The sequence below is a fragment of the Leuresthes tenuis genome, unplaced genomic scaffold (genome assembly GCF_036924035.1).
Source record: "Leuresthes tenuis unplaced genomic scaffold, fLeuTen1.0.hap1 SCAF_7, whole genome shotgun sequence".
Taxonomy (NCBI): domain Eukaryota; kingdom Metazoa; phylum Chordata; class Actinopteri; order Atheriniformes; family Atherinopsidae; genus Leuresthes; species Leuresthes tenuis.
In genome coordinates this window covers 23,843,398-23,859,128 of record NW_027325361.1, presented here as the reverse complement: position 1 = coordinate 23,859,128, position 15,731 = coordinate 23,843,398, and the positions used below count along the sequence as shown (strand labels likewise).

At 38.5% G+C, this 15,731-nt stretch overlaps 1 protein-coding gene across 1 annotated transcript in view; it reads right to left on the bottom strand.

Annotated features, from left to right (window-relative positions):
* The window catches only part of oca2 (oculocutaneous albinism II), a 46,672-nt gene extending 31,737 nt beyond the window's left edge, over positions 1-14,935 (bottom strand). Inside the window, exons 1-11 of the mRNA XM_072390092.1 lie at positions 14,689-14,935; positions 9,337-9,432; positions 8,134-8,322; positions 7,858-7,915; positions 7,299-7,371; positions 6,879-7,036; positions 6,713-6,795; positions 5,850-6,003; positions 2,089-2,160; positions 1,105-1,170; positions 577-633 (exon numbers count right to left, since the gene is read on the bottom strand). Coding sequence (XP_072246193.1) covers positions 577-633; positions 1,105-1,170; positions 2,089-2,160; positions 5,850-6,003; positions 6,713-6,795; positions 6,879-7,036; positions 7,299-7,371; positions 7,858-7,915; positions 8,134-8,322; positions 9,337-9,432; positions 14,689-14,930 — 1,248 coding nt within the window. The 5' untranslated portion in view covers positions 14,931-14,935. The remainder of the gene's footprint in view (positions 1-576; positions 634-1,104; positions 1,171-2,088; positions 2,161-5,849; positions 6,004-6,712; positions 6,796-6,878; positions 7,037-7,298; positions 7,372-7,857; positions 7,916-8,133; positions 8,323-9,336; positions 9,433-14,688) is intronic.
* Positions 14,936-15,731: the final 796 nt, after the last annotated feature.

Here is a 15,731-nt window from a genome sequence, read left to right as displayed (position 1 = left end):
TCCTCAAGAATTAGAACCTACTCTTTCCATTCTGTAGACAGCCACAGTGTTGTATTTCCAGTTTATTGTTTTATCTGTTGTCCAGGCGAACATCCAGGTATCTGTAGTCCTTCACCACCTTCACCTCCTCTCCGAGGAAGGATATATTGTTTGGATCTTTTATATTGTGTTTTATTCCCATGCTTGCTTGCTTTTTTTTGCTTTTACTCTGTACAGCACTTTAAAACATGTGTGTTTTAAAAGTGCAACATAATTAAAGTTGAGCAATATTTTTGGGGTCAGGATGTAATCATAGACATCTAAACTTAATAGGTCGTCTGATTTCATAAATGCACTCTCAAATGTTTAAGAAGTTGAACTGAAGGCTTGTTGTGTATTAGTGCTAATTTCAGAAACGGCTCAAAGCATGTCAACTTTGACAGAGGGCTGCTATTTTCAGAAACTTCACAACTTCAAAATCCCCCTTAGTCAATGGTAAAAATTCAAATGCAAACAACACACGAGGCAAAAACTGCCTATTATTGTCATATCTATTATCACATGTAGTATTATCTATTAATCATTCAGTCAACTCACCTTCACTGCGCAATAATCAAAGAAGCCCGTCTCTGAAAAAATAGCCACCAGCACCATCTGTGAGAAACAGGTTACATTTGCTTGAAAAAAAATCCTATCATGTGACAAGATAATGCGTCACTCTCATATTTTAAAACTAGTCATTGGATTTTCAGTTTTTTCTAAATCTTTACTGTCACTGGACATTTTCCAAAGCAGTCAGGTGGTGTGATAACATTCCATATCTCAGTGATGAGGCAGAAGAGTTTTATCCAAATGTGATCTACGATAAAGACGTAATGGCTGTGGCTTCCACAGAAACTTCCCCAAAATGCTTTTCAGATATATCTGTCATGACATAGAGGACATGCTTGTTTCCACAGAAAAGAGAATTTATATTGCCAATTTTCTTGGCCTCTGCTGAATGAACTGATAAAAAAAAGAGCACAGAGCGGAGATGAGTTGTCAAACCCAGTAATAATACAAATACTGTGTTTCTGAGAGTTTTTGAGTAAATGAGCACATGAAGAACATCTCTGACGCACTCACCATGCCAAACAAAAGAGCCAGTGTCTCATAGTCGATCCATTCTACAACAGTAACCAGACTGGGCCGCTGTAAGATGGACAAAGATCACATGACTTAGAGTTATTCACATTAATCGTATGAGTCAGAGAAGAGAAATAATAATATCAAAAGACAGGAAATATTAATTTCTGAGTATTAATGATTTGGAAGGAGACTGATACAGCTTCAGTCACTTTCAAAAATAACTTAGAAAACTATGACTACAGCATGAAAGTTGTGTTTATGTCTCATGAACTTATGAAAACTCCTCTGACATAGTTGTGAGTGGGCTACAATAAGAAGGGCATATTCAGATGGAAGTCCCTCTAACCTCACACAGTCCATGTCAATAATGTATCGGAGAAAACTGCTCTCCAATTAAACGGGAAATGTTATGAAAACATACATTTTGGTTGTCTGAAGGCATTTTCTTTGGGGCCACCTCGGTCAGCGAAGACCAGGTTTCATGGAGCCGATATATGACACAGTAAGTCAGCTCTGTTCATGAGATTTCCCCAGGGACGAGGATATTTTGAAAGTCAGCCTTTTCCTTTTTCCAATACCTGGTCCTTGAATTTTCATAGCAGGGAGCAGCCGCTAAAACAAAGTACCGGTAATAGGTAACCATTTGATTTTATCACTAGTGCTTGTAACACTGAATATTTCTGATTGGCCAAATGCGTTCCCCTCAATTATCTCATCAAATCTGTGTACTTTACGAGATGTTGAGCAAGCTGGAGAGTGACTGAAGAGATGCAGTGATTAAGAGAAAAAAACGTTATGTTCTGCTGATCTTACAACAGTAAAAGCACAAACAGCAGAGCAGAGTGTAATGATGCCACAGTGCCAGATTTAGCAGCTGAAGGAATCTATTGTTGCCACTAGCTTCTGGCAGCTGGTTGTCTTCACGTTCAGACAAAATGTGGTGTGGATAAGTCAAAAAACTGAAGAGTAGAATATACTTACATTACCAATGATAGCCAGAGCAGCTAAGGCTGCTAAGGATCCCAGCATGGCAGCCAGAGTGCGGTGCACAATCTGAAATTTGAAAAGAAATGTTAATACAGTTAAACTAGTGTTTATAGAATATAGAGAGGTACAGTACTGAAATCTAAATACAGATAGATCTTTTTTCACAATTCAAGTCTTCAACCCATTTTTAAATCAAATGTATTTCACATGATACCTAATTTCATGTTGCACAATTACATTGTGAGTTTCTCTGATTTCTTTACATATATGATTATAAATAATAATGATGCATCAATAATTATAATAGTGATAGTATTGCTGAAACTCTAATGCCTATTCTGCCTCTAACTATGGTAAAAAAAAGAGTCTTCAACAGGTGACTCTCAAAAAGATACCTGATTTATAGCAGCATCAGAAAGATGAGTTAAGAAAGTCTTGTTGAGTCGTGTTGCATAAAGTCTAAGATGGTTTGTCATTTTACTTTGAGAAACGTCAAAGAAATATTACAGAAAAATCCATGATGTTTTTCAAAATCACATTCCTTCACTAGATTCCATCAACAGACTCTTGGAGGATGCGTCTAAAGATTCACACTTGAGCCTGGTGAAATCAGCAAAGCTGAGTGTCAAACATTTCAGACACAGCAATAAATTGCAGAAAATTGGCTCAGTTAATGTGCATCAGCAACATAGAGTGATCCTAATGAAAAAGTGTGTAAAAAATCATTTACAACTGCAGTACAGAATCCCTATAATTTGGCATTATTTTTCAGGAAATGAGCACCTCTGCATTTACTGTACTTTAATATAGATTCAGTTTTTCTGCTTACATTTACTATCAATATAATCAAATATTTTACCGACGTTTCTGTAAAAGACAACATTTAAAAACTCAAAGCAGCAGCATCTGCAGTAGAAACATTGCAAACAGAATTTCTTTGTCATGAAATTTGAGTGTAAAATTAATTTCCTGATATGCTATGTGACAAAAAAAAAAGCTAAAACTAATGTTATGGTGTAGTATAACAACTGCTGACCTTTTTTCTAAAGTTTTTTTATTGTAATTTCATGTCAGAAAAACAGACACCGATTGTACTGTGAAATTAATTAAACCCTTAAAAAGAAAAAGATCTTGCAATCTGCAACATTATACTTGTGTTGTACGCCCAGCTAGTAAGAAATCTTGTTCATTTGCATTAACCTATTATCTTAACGTTAGATAAGGGAGATTACATGTTAATTCTGTTCTCATTAGAAAATATAGCACCATCTATGTCAGAACAGTCACCATCTTTAATCCGTGTCTTACTGAACCACAGAATATTAAACTGGGTCTCATTACTCGAAAGGAATAATAGACTATCTAAGACAATCTACAGACTGCCAAAAAATTATCTTTGTCTGAATAAATATGCTCATATAATGAATAAAGGAGAACAAAAGCATCCCCCTTTTTTCGGCCTCATCATTTGTCAAGAGTGACTGAATGGAAATCAGACTGCGAGTCTTTAATTTAGATCTCTATGAATGTTTCACTTAAGGAAGCAGAGACCGGTGTCCAATTACCAACACTGGCAAATCCCTTTGTATGAACTTAGTAGTCAGAACATCACAATGGCCTAAATTATAGAGAAGCATATATGCCCACTCATTAAGAGCTTTGTGTAAAGTTTGTATCAAACTTTTTTTAAAAACGGAATTTCTGCAGCAGAGTGACACTTATGACTTATAAATGAAGACCTGATAGAACTGAAATGAAATAACATTTTGTTGCCATCTGAACAGCAGAGGCAGTTCCTCACACTTTCAATTACAATCTCTGCATCCAGGCCTGTCACTAACACAGGCGACAATCGAGAGAGAGTGTGCAGAGCGTAACTATGCTGTCGTCTCCTACAGCAGGTTGTTGTTGTTTTTTCACATCGTAGACATCGTAGTCAGGCTCAGAGAAATTAACCTGTCGAATTAAAGGTGAAAGCTGATCTAGAGGTAATGAAAATCTCTTGTACAACAGTGAAAGTCAGGGTTATTGTGTTAGGACACAACAGCAAGAATTTGTGTCATCAGGCAGTTCACTCTCTCAAAAAAACTAAATATGACCATTTGCCCACATGTGTAAAATACAGTATTGATACAATCCAAGGGTAAAAATTCTGTGATGGCAATGTATCATGAGGCTGCTGTTTGTACAGGGCAGGGCAGTGTTACGTCACTGAGTATCATAATGTTTAAGTCACGAAATGTGTACATTTTACCCCCAGCCAAGTATTTTAAGCATCTAAAGCTTAGACATATACATTCATTCTAACCCTAACCATGTGCAGGTGAGAGCAATGTAGAAATGAATAAATGGTCTGCACCTACAAAATACCTTTGGCTCTCAAAGCGTTTTTCATTCAGTCAGTCATACAAACTCTCATACAACACTTCTTAATATACATTTGTACTGTATGTATGCACTATACCCACGTCAACAAGTGTATCAGATGCAATGTTGAGCATGGTGTTTTGCCCAAGGTCACTTTGACATGTGGATGAAGTGGGAAGCACCCACAAAGTCATCCTGAGTTGGATAGGAAGAGGAGAAGTGAAAGGACAGTGGCAACCAGTGTGCAGAACGGGAATGGAACGAGTGAATGAAAGCAAGCTGTGTAATGCCATTCACAAAACCTGTCCTACTCAAATATGAGTATTTTTTGTGGAACTCAACAGTGATGACTGTCGTCCCAAGAGTCTCCGTTATCAACTTATTATGTCAGTGTCTACATAACACATGATCACCTCCATGACAAAAGCTGCATCCCAGAAGGGAGTTAAGTCAGAAAAATTAGCAGTTGTACCATTTTTGAGCCTTGTGAAACTGCAATGTTTTGAAGACTGGACCAATGTAGGTATTAGACATTTTTTCATGACTTGCATAAGTCTTAAGCTTAAAATAGGTCAAACTATGCTTACACGGTTTCCCCCTCTCCTTTTCTGTGTTATATGTATAACATATACTTTAACATTTTTGAAAAATACAAGATCCAACCAGAAGGATACACTCTCTAACAGAAGAGAAATGCCTTGCTGCAGCCCAGGTTTGTCTTATCTTGCTTTCTAACAGTGCCCAGTGCCTTCCTCACACTCATTTCTGACTAATCAGCTCAACAGTTAGAGCAAACTGTGTCTCTCTGGAGGGGTTCCCTGAAGAGACAGGAGCTAAACTAAAACTTTTCAAACAGAAGGTGACCAGAATTGCTGCAGCAATGCCAAATATTTATGTTCTTTTGAGTGATTTATGTTTTTGAACATAACATACATACACATGTAAACCACCTATTAATCTGCTGTCGTCATTATTAACCGTGTGGACCATAGTAGAAAACCTTGAGAGATGTAGCATCATCAAATAAGCTGTGGATTAGTGTCAGTTCAAATTATCCATTATTCACACCTTTGCCTTTTCCATGCTGACAAGTCAAAATGGTTTTTAGAATAAATAAATAAATAAAGCACTTGAAATGAACACTGCTTCGACCAGAATGAGTCTACCTCTGTTTACTCTGCTGTGATTCAATATGGTTGCTCATTATAAAAGAAACTTCTTCTCACACACACACACACCCACGAGTTGCCACATACAGCATTATTATGTGTATGTGTTCGTCTTCTCAGGCTGCACTGCATTGTACGTGTTACACATTTCAAACCGTGTGGCAGATATTGAACACAAACTCATTCATCATCCATAGAGGAGCATCGCGGGCCATTTACCTCAAAGATGATGAGTACATAGACCCCAGCCAGGATGATTCCAGCGATGGCCACCTGTGTCTCCATAGTGACGTAGAGCGATTGGTGGGTCATGGACAGTGGCACTACCTCGTTATCCTGCAGGAAGGCCTGAATTGTGATGGCGATGGGGTCGCTGTGCAGGAAGCAAAACAGCACAGCCGAATTAATGATGTGATTCCCTTTTTTTCCAAAGCATGTTTCCAACCCCTGTTCTATCTGAGCTTTAGCTGCAGAGTGTACTTTACAAAAATGCTAATAAACATAGAATATACCCTGTGTTTTATTAGGAAGAACTCCATTATTAAAAGTCTCCAATGTTTAGAGGGTAATACTAAATATACACTTACTTCGGTGCCACCAGGGGGCCACATTGATTAGTTAGACATTACTTCACCTTTGTAAACCAGAGTTATGCTTTATTAAAGGTTTTATGTGCCAGTGTAGCAACTCTTAAATGATCTGTGGCAGTAATAAGATAATTTGTAGATAGAATATACGCTGTGTAGACATATTATCAAATAAAGTTTTTTGTAAGAATACACAGTGAAGAAAAAATCTAAAAGATTTTTTCAATGTATGCTTACGCTCATGTAAAGCTGATGTCTATAGGCCAACCTAGCACCATCTTGTTTTTGTGACCTCCTGTTGTTTGAGGCGCTCTCTGAGATGTGGTGGTGTATTGTGAAATTAACCCTGCTGAGGTTATGGATAAAAGCAGAGAGCACAAAATTCTAGGTGGTCCTGTTTTTTGTGTTCCTCTCCCCAAATAATCAGACCTCAAATGAGTGCTTGCACAGCTGTTCACGTACACGTTAAAATCAGCTCAGTGTCATAAAGAGTACCTGCTGAGCATCTCAAAGGTTTTTGTTAAGACTTTCTGGTCACTCCGTTCACCGTGTAGAGGTATGGTCCAATTGTAAGTCACCTGTTCACAAACAAATAGAAATGTTTCAGCTTTTCATTATGCGAAGCTTCCCAAGGTAAAAATTGTCTCATAGAGGCTCTTGCCTGCTGAGTCCTCCTTCTTCGTTGTCCTGGCTGCTCGGACTGCTCCACCTGGATCAGGATGTACTCCTGGGTGGCGGCATCTATCACCCCTCCTGCAAAAGGCCCCGCCACCTGTAGCTTCAGCAAAGCGTTGTCTCGAAAGTCTGTCACATTCATTGCTGTGAGGCGTAGATTGTCAAGAGAAAAATGTAGATGTTCAATGAGTATGTGTTTGCAGTGCGACTGGCACTAATTCCTTTGTAGACAAGGATGTGATATGCCCATACACAGCTGCTCGTGTTTCACCCGTTTCCTCTTGACTGTGACTTTATTACAGCTCTGCTGGGCCTATGGCAGCCAATGTCTCTCAGTGTTTTTCTAATTTTAGAGCCAAACGTGAAACGACAACAAGTGTCCACAACAGCGCATGGGAAAGGATACAGAAGCTGTCTGTTGGAGAGACTGCCAACATCCTCCAGGGGTTGTCTCGATCGGGATACATACTGAAGAACAGCTGAGACCAGAATAAAATCATTAGCAAGTACAACTTTGTTACGACTGGATTTTTAAAGCACCCTGGTAAGGTGTTCCACATGTGAATATGTCATTCTGCTTTCAGAAATATGGGAAAGGTTTTTGGAAACCTGGAAATTTTCTGACTTAGTGTTTCATGAGATAAGTTGAGATTTTCAGAATAAGAAGCCATTCTGTTTCTGTCCAGTGTCATCCCAGAACTATGTGCACAACTAGGGGGCAGAAAGCTGGGCCCAAGCCAGTTTGTTTGATCGAGTCAAGCTGCTAAAAAGAGACACATCTCTTAAAACTACCCTGAAAACATGAATATATCCATCTAATGATTTGCCTACATGCTGATTTTCTTTAGTGAAAGCAATATGCAACTTTCTCATTGATGTGTATCAGGAAAAGCAATTACTCAATTTGAAATATCACAGCTAACTTAGTCTTGTGTCTGTCATTCTATGGAGATGTATACACTTACACTGCAGAGAACAACAATAGCAAACATAGTGACAGTTTTGGAAACTTTGAGGCAGCATCTAAAAAGAGAAAAAAAAACGCATTTAGTACATTAGAGCAAAACACGTTAGTGAACTGTATACCGGTTATTTTGAACCGACTGCTTGCTAGATAGATTTGTGACGTGCTACAATGATAACCAATATAATAAAGAACTAAAAGGCAGAAAAACATGCTAAAGGTATAGACTTATTATGTGAGGTAAATTAGGTTCTTCAGGTAAAATAAAGGGTCTCACTTGACACTGCTGGTGAGTGTAAAGCTGAGACTGCGGTTCTCCAGAGTGTCGTGCTTCTCAGAGGAGTTGGAGTGTGACAGGCTGGTGACCTCACTGCCAAGCCGATACCGTCTCTCTATGTCCAGGGAGCCATTATCCCAGGGCTCCTCCACTCCAACAAAGGGCTCATGTACAGTCATGTAGGTTATACTAGAAAAGAATAATCACTGACATTCACTATGAGACATTTGAAACACAGTCTCAGAGCAAATAAGAAGCATTAAAAATGCCAGCTATATCTATTGAAGCTCTTAAATGAAAAATGTTTTGCATACTCATCAACAAAAACATGTCTGTGAAAGACTAGTATCCCATAATCCCGAGTTCATTACATGTGTTGCACATCGCTCTGAATTGAGTCTGTTAAAAAAAAAGTTGTACACCAATGGAACAAGTTAAGCCATTTGTTTGTGCCACAAAAATAAAAATATATTTAATCTTTTCTTTTTCTGAACAATAAAAAAATTAATCATGAAGTTGCAGCTGATGCAGTTGTGTATGAAACTGCCATAAAAAAAATCTAAACACACATTTCCTTTTTAAGATGCCACAGTTTTCAATATCACACAAATAAATGCAAAAGTCGTTTTTTGTATGATTCTCTTCATTCAGTATGGTCACATTTTTCGAATATTGCTTCGTAGCCCTATCTTCTCAGCTTATCACACCGCTGTTATGCATCACCAGCAAGCAAGCTTGTAGATCTTGTTAGCTTGACTAAAAAAAAAGACCAATTGAGTCCAAAGTTACTCCTTATTTACTATATAATGCAATTATGAAACTGTCCACCATTTTATCTAAATGTTGAAATTTGATTGAGTGAATTTATCCCACAAAAATTTGGCAATGGAATGAACAAAACATGACTCATAGCATGTATGCTACATTCTACTAAATATCAAAACACCCCATTTTACGGGTTGATAGTTGACGCCAAAAAAGCAGTGCAAAAACAGCTTCCTTTACACACAGAAATCAATTAATCTCAATAAATGGGCAATTAGATTTAAGATTTAAGATTTAAGAACAATGGACTGATTAATGAACTGCAGATTAAATGTATTTGTATCACAACCCATACATGTCATTACTTAGTTGTCAGTTAATTCATTAAAGCAGTTTTGAGCTGCATTCAGTATCTGTAAAGGCTGGGAAAGTGCTCACCTGTCATCTTGAGAGAATCTCAGTAGAGGCGACCTCTCTGTAAGGTTGGCTGAATTTGTTTTTCCTCTGAGAAAGTTAACAGCACTGAAATTATGCCTAAAACCAAACAAACAAAAAAAGCAATGGAGTTAAAATGCCTGGTGAATGCTGAGAATTGTTTCTTTTTCTTCAACTCCAATGAAGGAGTAGAAGAAAAAGGTTTAGCTGTCAGTCACAGATAAAAGCAGTGCTCATTATACATGTCTGCCAGTTTCAAGGGGCCAAGGCTTCCACATAGCGGTTTAATTGACAACCAACAAACTTTTTTTTTTTCACCCCTTCATCCCAAACATTAAGGGATTCACCCTTGCAGAGAATTCATGAGAATTGTTATGTAATGTGAAAGCTATCCACTTAATCAAATGTTTCTAAAATTACAGGCTCACTTTGCAAATCTTACAATTTAGTCTTTTTTAAAACAAAAAAAAACATGTTTCTTTTTCCTACAAAGTATTGGGTGAAATTAGATATCATCATGAGAAGTATGAACCTGGACATGAGTTTGTGACAATTTATTTGCTCTCTTGTTGCACATAAAACGTAACAGTGTAACCCATAATGCTCTATTTATGTTATTAGCATTGTTTAACAAGTCTGTTAAGCATTACCTAACTCACTGCAGACAGTTGGCTTCTTTGTATTATAAGGGTGTGGGATAAAGAGGCAGATTACATGCGGGTTGGTCTGCTGCATTAATGCTCTGTGATTCTCTTATACAACTACAAAGAGATTTGCTGCATTTCTACAAATGTTTTTCCCCTCTTTTGTGAGTGACTTGAGTGATTGCACTTACTGAAAAGTCGTTTAAGGGGATTATGACTAGACAGAAAGTGGGGTTGGCATTATAAGGAGTCATATAGCTGTCCTTAAGGGATCCCATAAGACAGCCAGTCACTGATATTAACGTTGGAATAATGATACTGTCAAGTTTTTGCAATTTTAAATTTGATTTCATTCAAATTTTCTCCTGATTCTAATCCTGTTGAGTCCACGTGAAGTCACATGTATGTCATGAATGACCTGGCCATTAAGTGGGTCAGTTGTTTACCTGCCTGACGAGCATGTTGGTCACAAGATCAACCACCCAGAGAGCAGTGTTCATTAGGTGATACCTGAAGCCACCTCTTCTGTTTAAAGTAGGTTTTTCCCTTTGGGACATAAATGGCTCCTCGGAAGAGTGTTCCTTCTCTGTGAGATGTAGGTGGACCCTATGAGTCCTGACCTGGGGAGCTGGCTCTGCTGTGTTGTGCCATGTGCTTGTGAAGATGCTGTGCAGTTTCACTCCTTGCTGCACTGGACTACATATACTGCGAGTAGTTTGGGTTTTTTGTAGTTTTGGTGAACCTGTATCTGTCTGAGCAATCAAGTCTCGTGGCTAAACATAAACTAGTCGCTTTCATTTCATCCATCCATTTATTTTCTACACCCGCTTCATCCAATTCAGGCTTGTTGGGAGGCTGGAGCCTATCCCAGCTGCTATTGGGCCAAAGGTGGAATACACCATGGAAACATCATCAGTCCATCTCAGGTCTATGAGGTGGTTAAGGGTAAGAAAACATCATGTCTTGCATTAAAACCTACTCTGTAATAACGTATTGTATCAAAGTAATCTTTTCCTGGATTACTGGCTGTCACGTAACCTTAGCTATACACACAACGTTTGCTGTACACACAAACCAAATGTCCTATGATAATACTTTACCTTTGCTGAATGGCACCAAGAAAATCAGATTTCATCTCTTTAGCAGAAATATATCGTTTTATTTTATATGAATAATTTACATACTTTTCCAAGAGACCAGGCACCAGAATGTTGTGTTTGGAGTTTCTCAAACAGTCCTGTCACATATGACATGGTTATATTTTTGCACCTGTTCTTATATACTTCTCTGTTCGTGTTGTTTTTTTTTCCTCAAACTTTTTCCTGCCAAACTGGCCCAGTTTGGGGATCCAGAGGTTTGAAGTGCTATTTTGATGGGTTTGTGTTCCTTTTCTTTTCTCCCAAACATTCTTAGGCTGATGTTTAAGAGTTCTGATCATAGTTTCCTGAGTACCTCAGTGTTGATACACATAGGTTAGGATAGAAGTCTCAACACTGAGGTATACAGGAAACTATACTCAGAACTCTTAAACAGTCCCATGAAAGGAAACTTGTTGTCTCTTGCATTCTCCCTTGTGAATTTGATGCTGACCAGAGCTGATGTGTTCAGTGAGGGCTTCCACCACTATTATTATTTTTTGTGAAGGAGTGGGCTGAGAGATAAGACCACAGACCATAAAATAATCTTTTTGTTGTTTCTTTATCAGTTTTTACTGCCAATGTCTGGTGATTTCCTCCTGGTAAGAATTGTCTCCAGATACCGCAGGCACTGTTCTAACAACGCTTGAGATAAACCCACTGCACACCAAATACGCAAAACCAAATAGAAGCAAGACAAAGCTAGCCACTAGCCAAAATCAGCTAAACGGGGGGTAAACATTGGCATTTGTGTGCGCCTTGTGCTTAGAGTAAATACTGGGCACAAGGCACACGCAAACAATTGTAATCAAGCAACTGTTTTCTGCCAAGTAAGCCTCATGCAACAATGGCACTTCTACAGTGCCAGCTGAAAGTTTGCAGACTTTCATGTTTTTTGCATTTGTTATCTTTCTAACTCATAGTGCATTTTTCCTCATTAATCCTCACAAATTTCTCTACAATGAGAAGGCAAAAGCAGATCTTCTTAGGCCTTTATAGTTTGTTTGTTTTTTAATTTAAAAAAACACTGACTTTTCCTTTGGACATTTCTCACATTAATCTTGGTAGAGTTGGTCGAGTTCAACCATTTTCAGTCTCTTCATACAGTCATTCCACACCTTTCCCACAGTTTTAAAAAGCAAAATCAGTTTTTTTTGGCAGTTTGCTTCTGGTGTGATCTTGTTGAAACAAAAGATAGACCCTGGTATCCATCTTTCTATCTATTCTCACATGTTTCCTTTCTGCCCGCAGCGTGATGTTGCCATCCCCATGTTTGATTGTAAGGATGGTGTAACTGATGTGACACTCAGTGCCTATTGTGTTTTGAGGTATCTAAACACGCAGTGGACACATATGAGCACAGTTTTAAATGTTCTTGATTAAAGCTCTTTGATTCAATTGCACACATGAGAAGGGCAGACAAGTTGTAGAAGCATTGCAAAAACAGCTGGTAGGAGGCAGAGTGCAACAAAGTTCAGCTGAATTTCAGAACAAGTGCCTGCAGGCTTAATCACTTAATTCATAGCTGAGTCTGAATGAATTTGAAAAACTTGACAGGGTCTGGAATTTCTTGAAACGTTAGTATTATTATTACAAAGTTGCAATCTATAGATCAGTATATTGTGCTTTTCTGATAAACCTTTAAGCCTAATTACCTCTATGTGAGAACCTCCATCATGTTACAGTGCTGTGTTCAGACAGATATACTGACAGCTCCCACCACTGCAGCATTCTTTCTTTTGAAGTATTTAGGCTAGAAAAGCATTTCCAACTTGTCAGATGCAGTCATGTTCAGAATTTAACAGAAGTTGTTCTTCATGTAATTTATAAACGAAACAGGAAATTAGAGGAGGCCAGTGGACAGAACCTCCTCTCAGAGGGAACCTCCTGCTTGGTTGTGTCTTAATTTAACCGTCAGCTGTCAACCTCGTTATCATTCTTGAAAAGAATGGATCTGATTACTGTAAAATCACATATTTAAACAACTATTCTGATCCACTGGACCATTGAAGAGACAGGTACCAGCCGTAGTCCATTAATTTTTATTTAATACTTTGACTTACTTCATGAAGAAAAAAATTCTTTAGTTTAATCCTCATAACGTCATGGCCACGGGCTTGTGATTAGTACTCCCAGAGAGTCTCAGATACGTCCCTGCGGCCAAACACATTTAAGTCTGTGTGCGTGTGTGTGTGTGAATGCTCATAGTTCACAAGAAACATTGAGTTTTCCACCTATGTTCACGCATCCCTTACAGGATTTAACTAATAGGGCATGTGTAATGGGTTTCTGCATGTGTGATTCAAAATCTTGTTATGTCTCTAAGTCAGAAAACCCAGTGGGAAGAGGGAGTGACTTCTAATCTTTTTGCTGTTTCAGACTCTGTCTGTAACGTACAGATCAGCTATGGCATGAGGAGGTGGATGTTGAAGCCTGGTTATAATCAATATTTTTCTTACTGTTTTGTCACTAAATCCTTTGAAAAGCCCAAAACCCACTGTGAATTGATTTTAACTCGCCCTCGATAAAAAGCCAGGTGGGACTACACCTTACTCTTCTGTGTAACAGAGTTCATTCGTTGTACAGAAACTTATGAATCATCTATGAGCCACAAAGCGACACGGTGTTGTTCATTCCGAGTCAATCTCACAAACAATTAAGATTATAAACTCACTACTGAAACAGCAGATAAAAATAAGTCCTCAATATTTGCACAGTTTATTGATAGCTGTTTGCCAAACCCATTGGCAGAGTAAACAGAAGCAGACTGCAAACCACTGTCAAGGCTTCATAACAAAATTACTGAATGCAGATCTGGATCTGGGTCGACACTGAAATCACTTTTGATTTGGGATAAACTTTAATGAGTCCTTCCATAGCCCCTGCTTTAAATCTCCATCAAGTTTCATAAGAATCTGATTTATTCAGCAAATATATCAATCCCATAAAGTCCTTGTCGGAGGTAAACATCTGCATTTTACTTATCTGCAAAGCATGGAAACATTCAGTCTTAAAGGTTTTTGTCCATGTATACATATAATCTCAGCATTTTTTAACAAACATCCACCAATATGTCTAAAAAACAGCAAATAAAACCTGTATTTGGAAATTGGAGGGGTGGTAGTGGAATAAGTTACCAGAGTGAGAGAAGTAAGATGACTTCAATCCAAGACCGCTTTTTCTTTTTGCTTTGCCTCGGATACTGTGGTTCCATTCTTCTAAAAGAGACTATTTATCCCCTTTTCTTTTTTTGTTTAGGTTTAGAACATGATCATGGATTGGCATGAAAACAAAACCTTTTTTTGAGATGTGGTTTTTAAATGTTTTTACTCTGGGCTGCACTCGGCGAAAGCAGAAATGTTTTAGGAAAGGATTAGCTCTCTCCAAAATGCTCATTAAGAGCTGTTTCATTTAAACATGTAAATTATCAATAGTAGGAACAAACGAGAGTGTGGCATGGTGCCACAAAATGACTTCTTAATGGCATTATTGGAGTAGCAGTAGTTAGTTTAGTTAGTAGTACCAGTCGTTTACAACCATGGAGGAGCAGTGATGGTTGTAGTATATTATCATACCTGTCCTCTTGTCTAACAGGGACAAATCCCTCTGTATGGATGACGCACTGTCCTGATGGCAGAACAGCTGACTGCTGAACCTTCTGGGTGTCTCCCCTCTCTGAGATGCCCTGAAGCAGACGCAGCTCTCCGAAGTTCCCTGCAACCGCCTCTGGTGCCCGCAAGCTGCCCCTGCCTTGATGGCCTTGGGCCGAAGTCTGAGACATCTCAATCTCTAGGTTGGTTTTGTTCTCCAAATACATGTTGAGTTAGCTGCGGGGGAGAAGGAGAGAAAGGTTTGTTTGTTTTCTGGAACGTTATCATACTTTTAAGTTGATATGACTATCATAGAAAGCAGACTAACTGATAAGGACTTGCTACCACTTCACATGTGACCAGCTGCCTCTTGGTACAGTGGACACAGAGGGTAGCCTGCTGCAACAAAAACCACGAGAGCTGTGAGAGTCAACCATTTTGGCTGAAGGCCAAAATACCAAAAACAAGGAGCTGAAATCCTTGGAGGCTCATTGGAGTTCAGAGAAACCACCATCAGGTGCTACATTTCTGTGGTTCATCACTACAAGAGATCACATGCATAGAAGCATGTCATCCACTGCTAAAATATTCAGTACCTGCAGCTTTAAAGTTACAGGAGCAACTTTTCATTTCAGTTACAGCTATGTCGACATTTTGAGTTTTGCTATCATGTTTTATCATCTTTATCTCGTTGCAAATGTCTCTACCTGCTTCAAGGCATTCAGTTTTTCAATGTTATTCACGAGCTGATCGCAATTGTGCAAGTCCCTAGCCAGAAAAAGTTGAGTTATTAACCTTGTGAACTTCTCCATAAAGTGTTTTCATGTGATATGAGACCAATTCTAGGCAAAATTAGCCATCAATCCTTCATCTGTTGATTTCCTCTTTGATTTTGTAGGGCATAGTCTCAGAAAAGTGAGGCCTATCTATTCTACGTAGAAGATTGGAGGAGCCCATCCTGTAGGGCTACACACATATACTGTGTTCCTTGTGAGGAACCAATGAAATGATAAGCTAAAGCAAGCCAT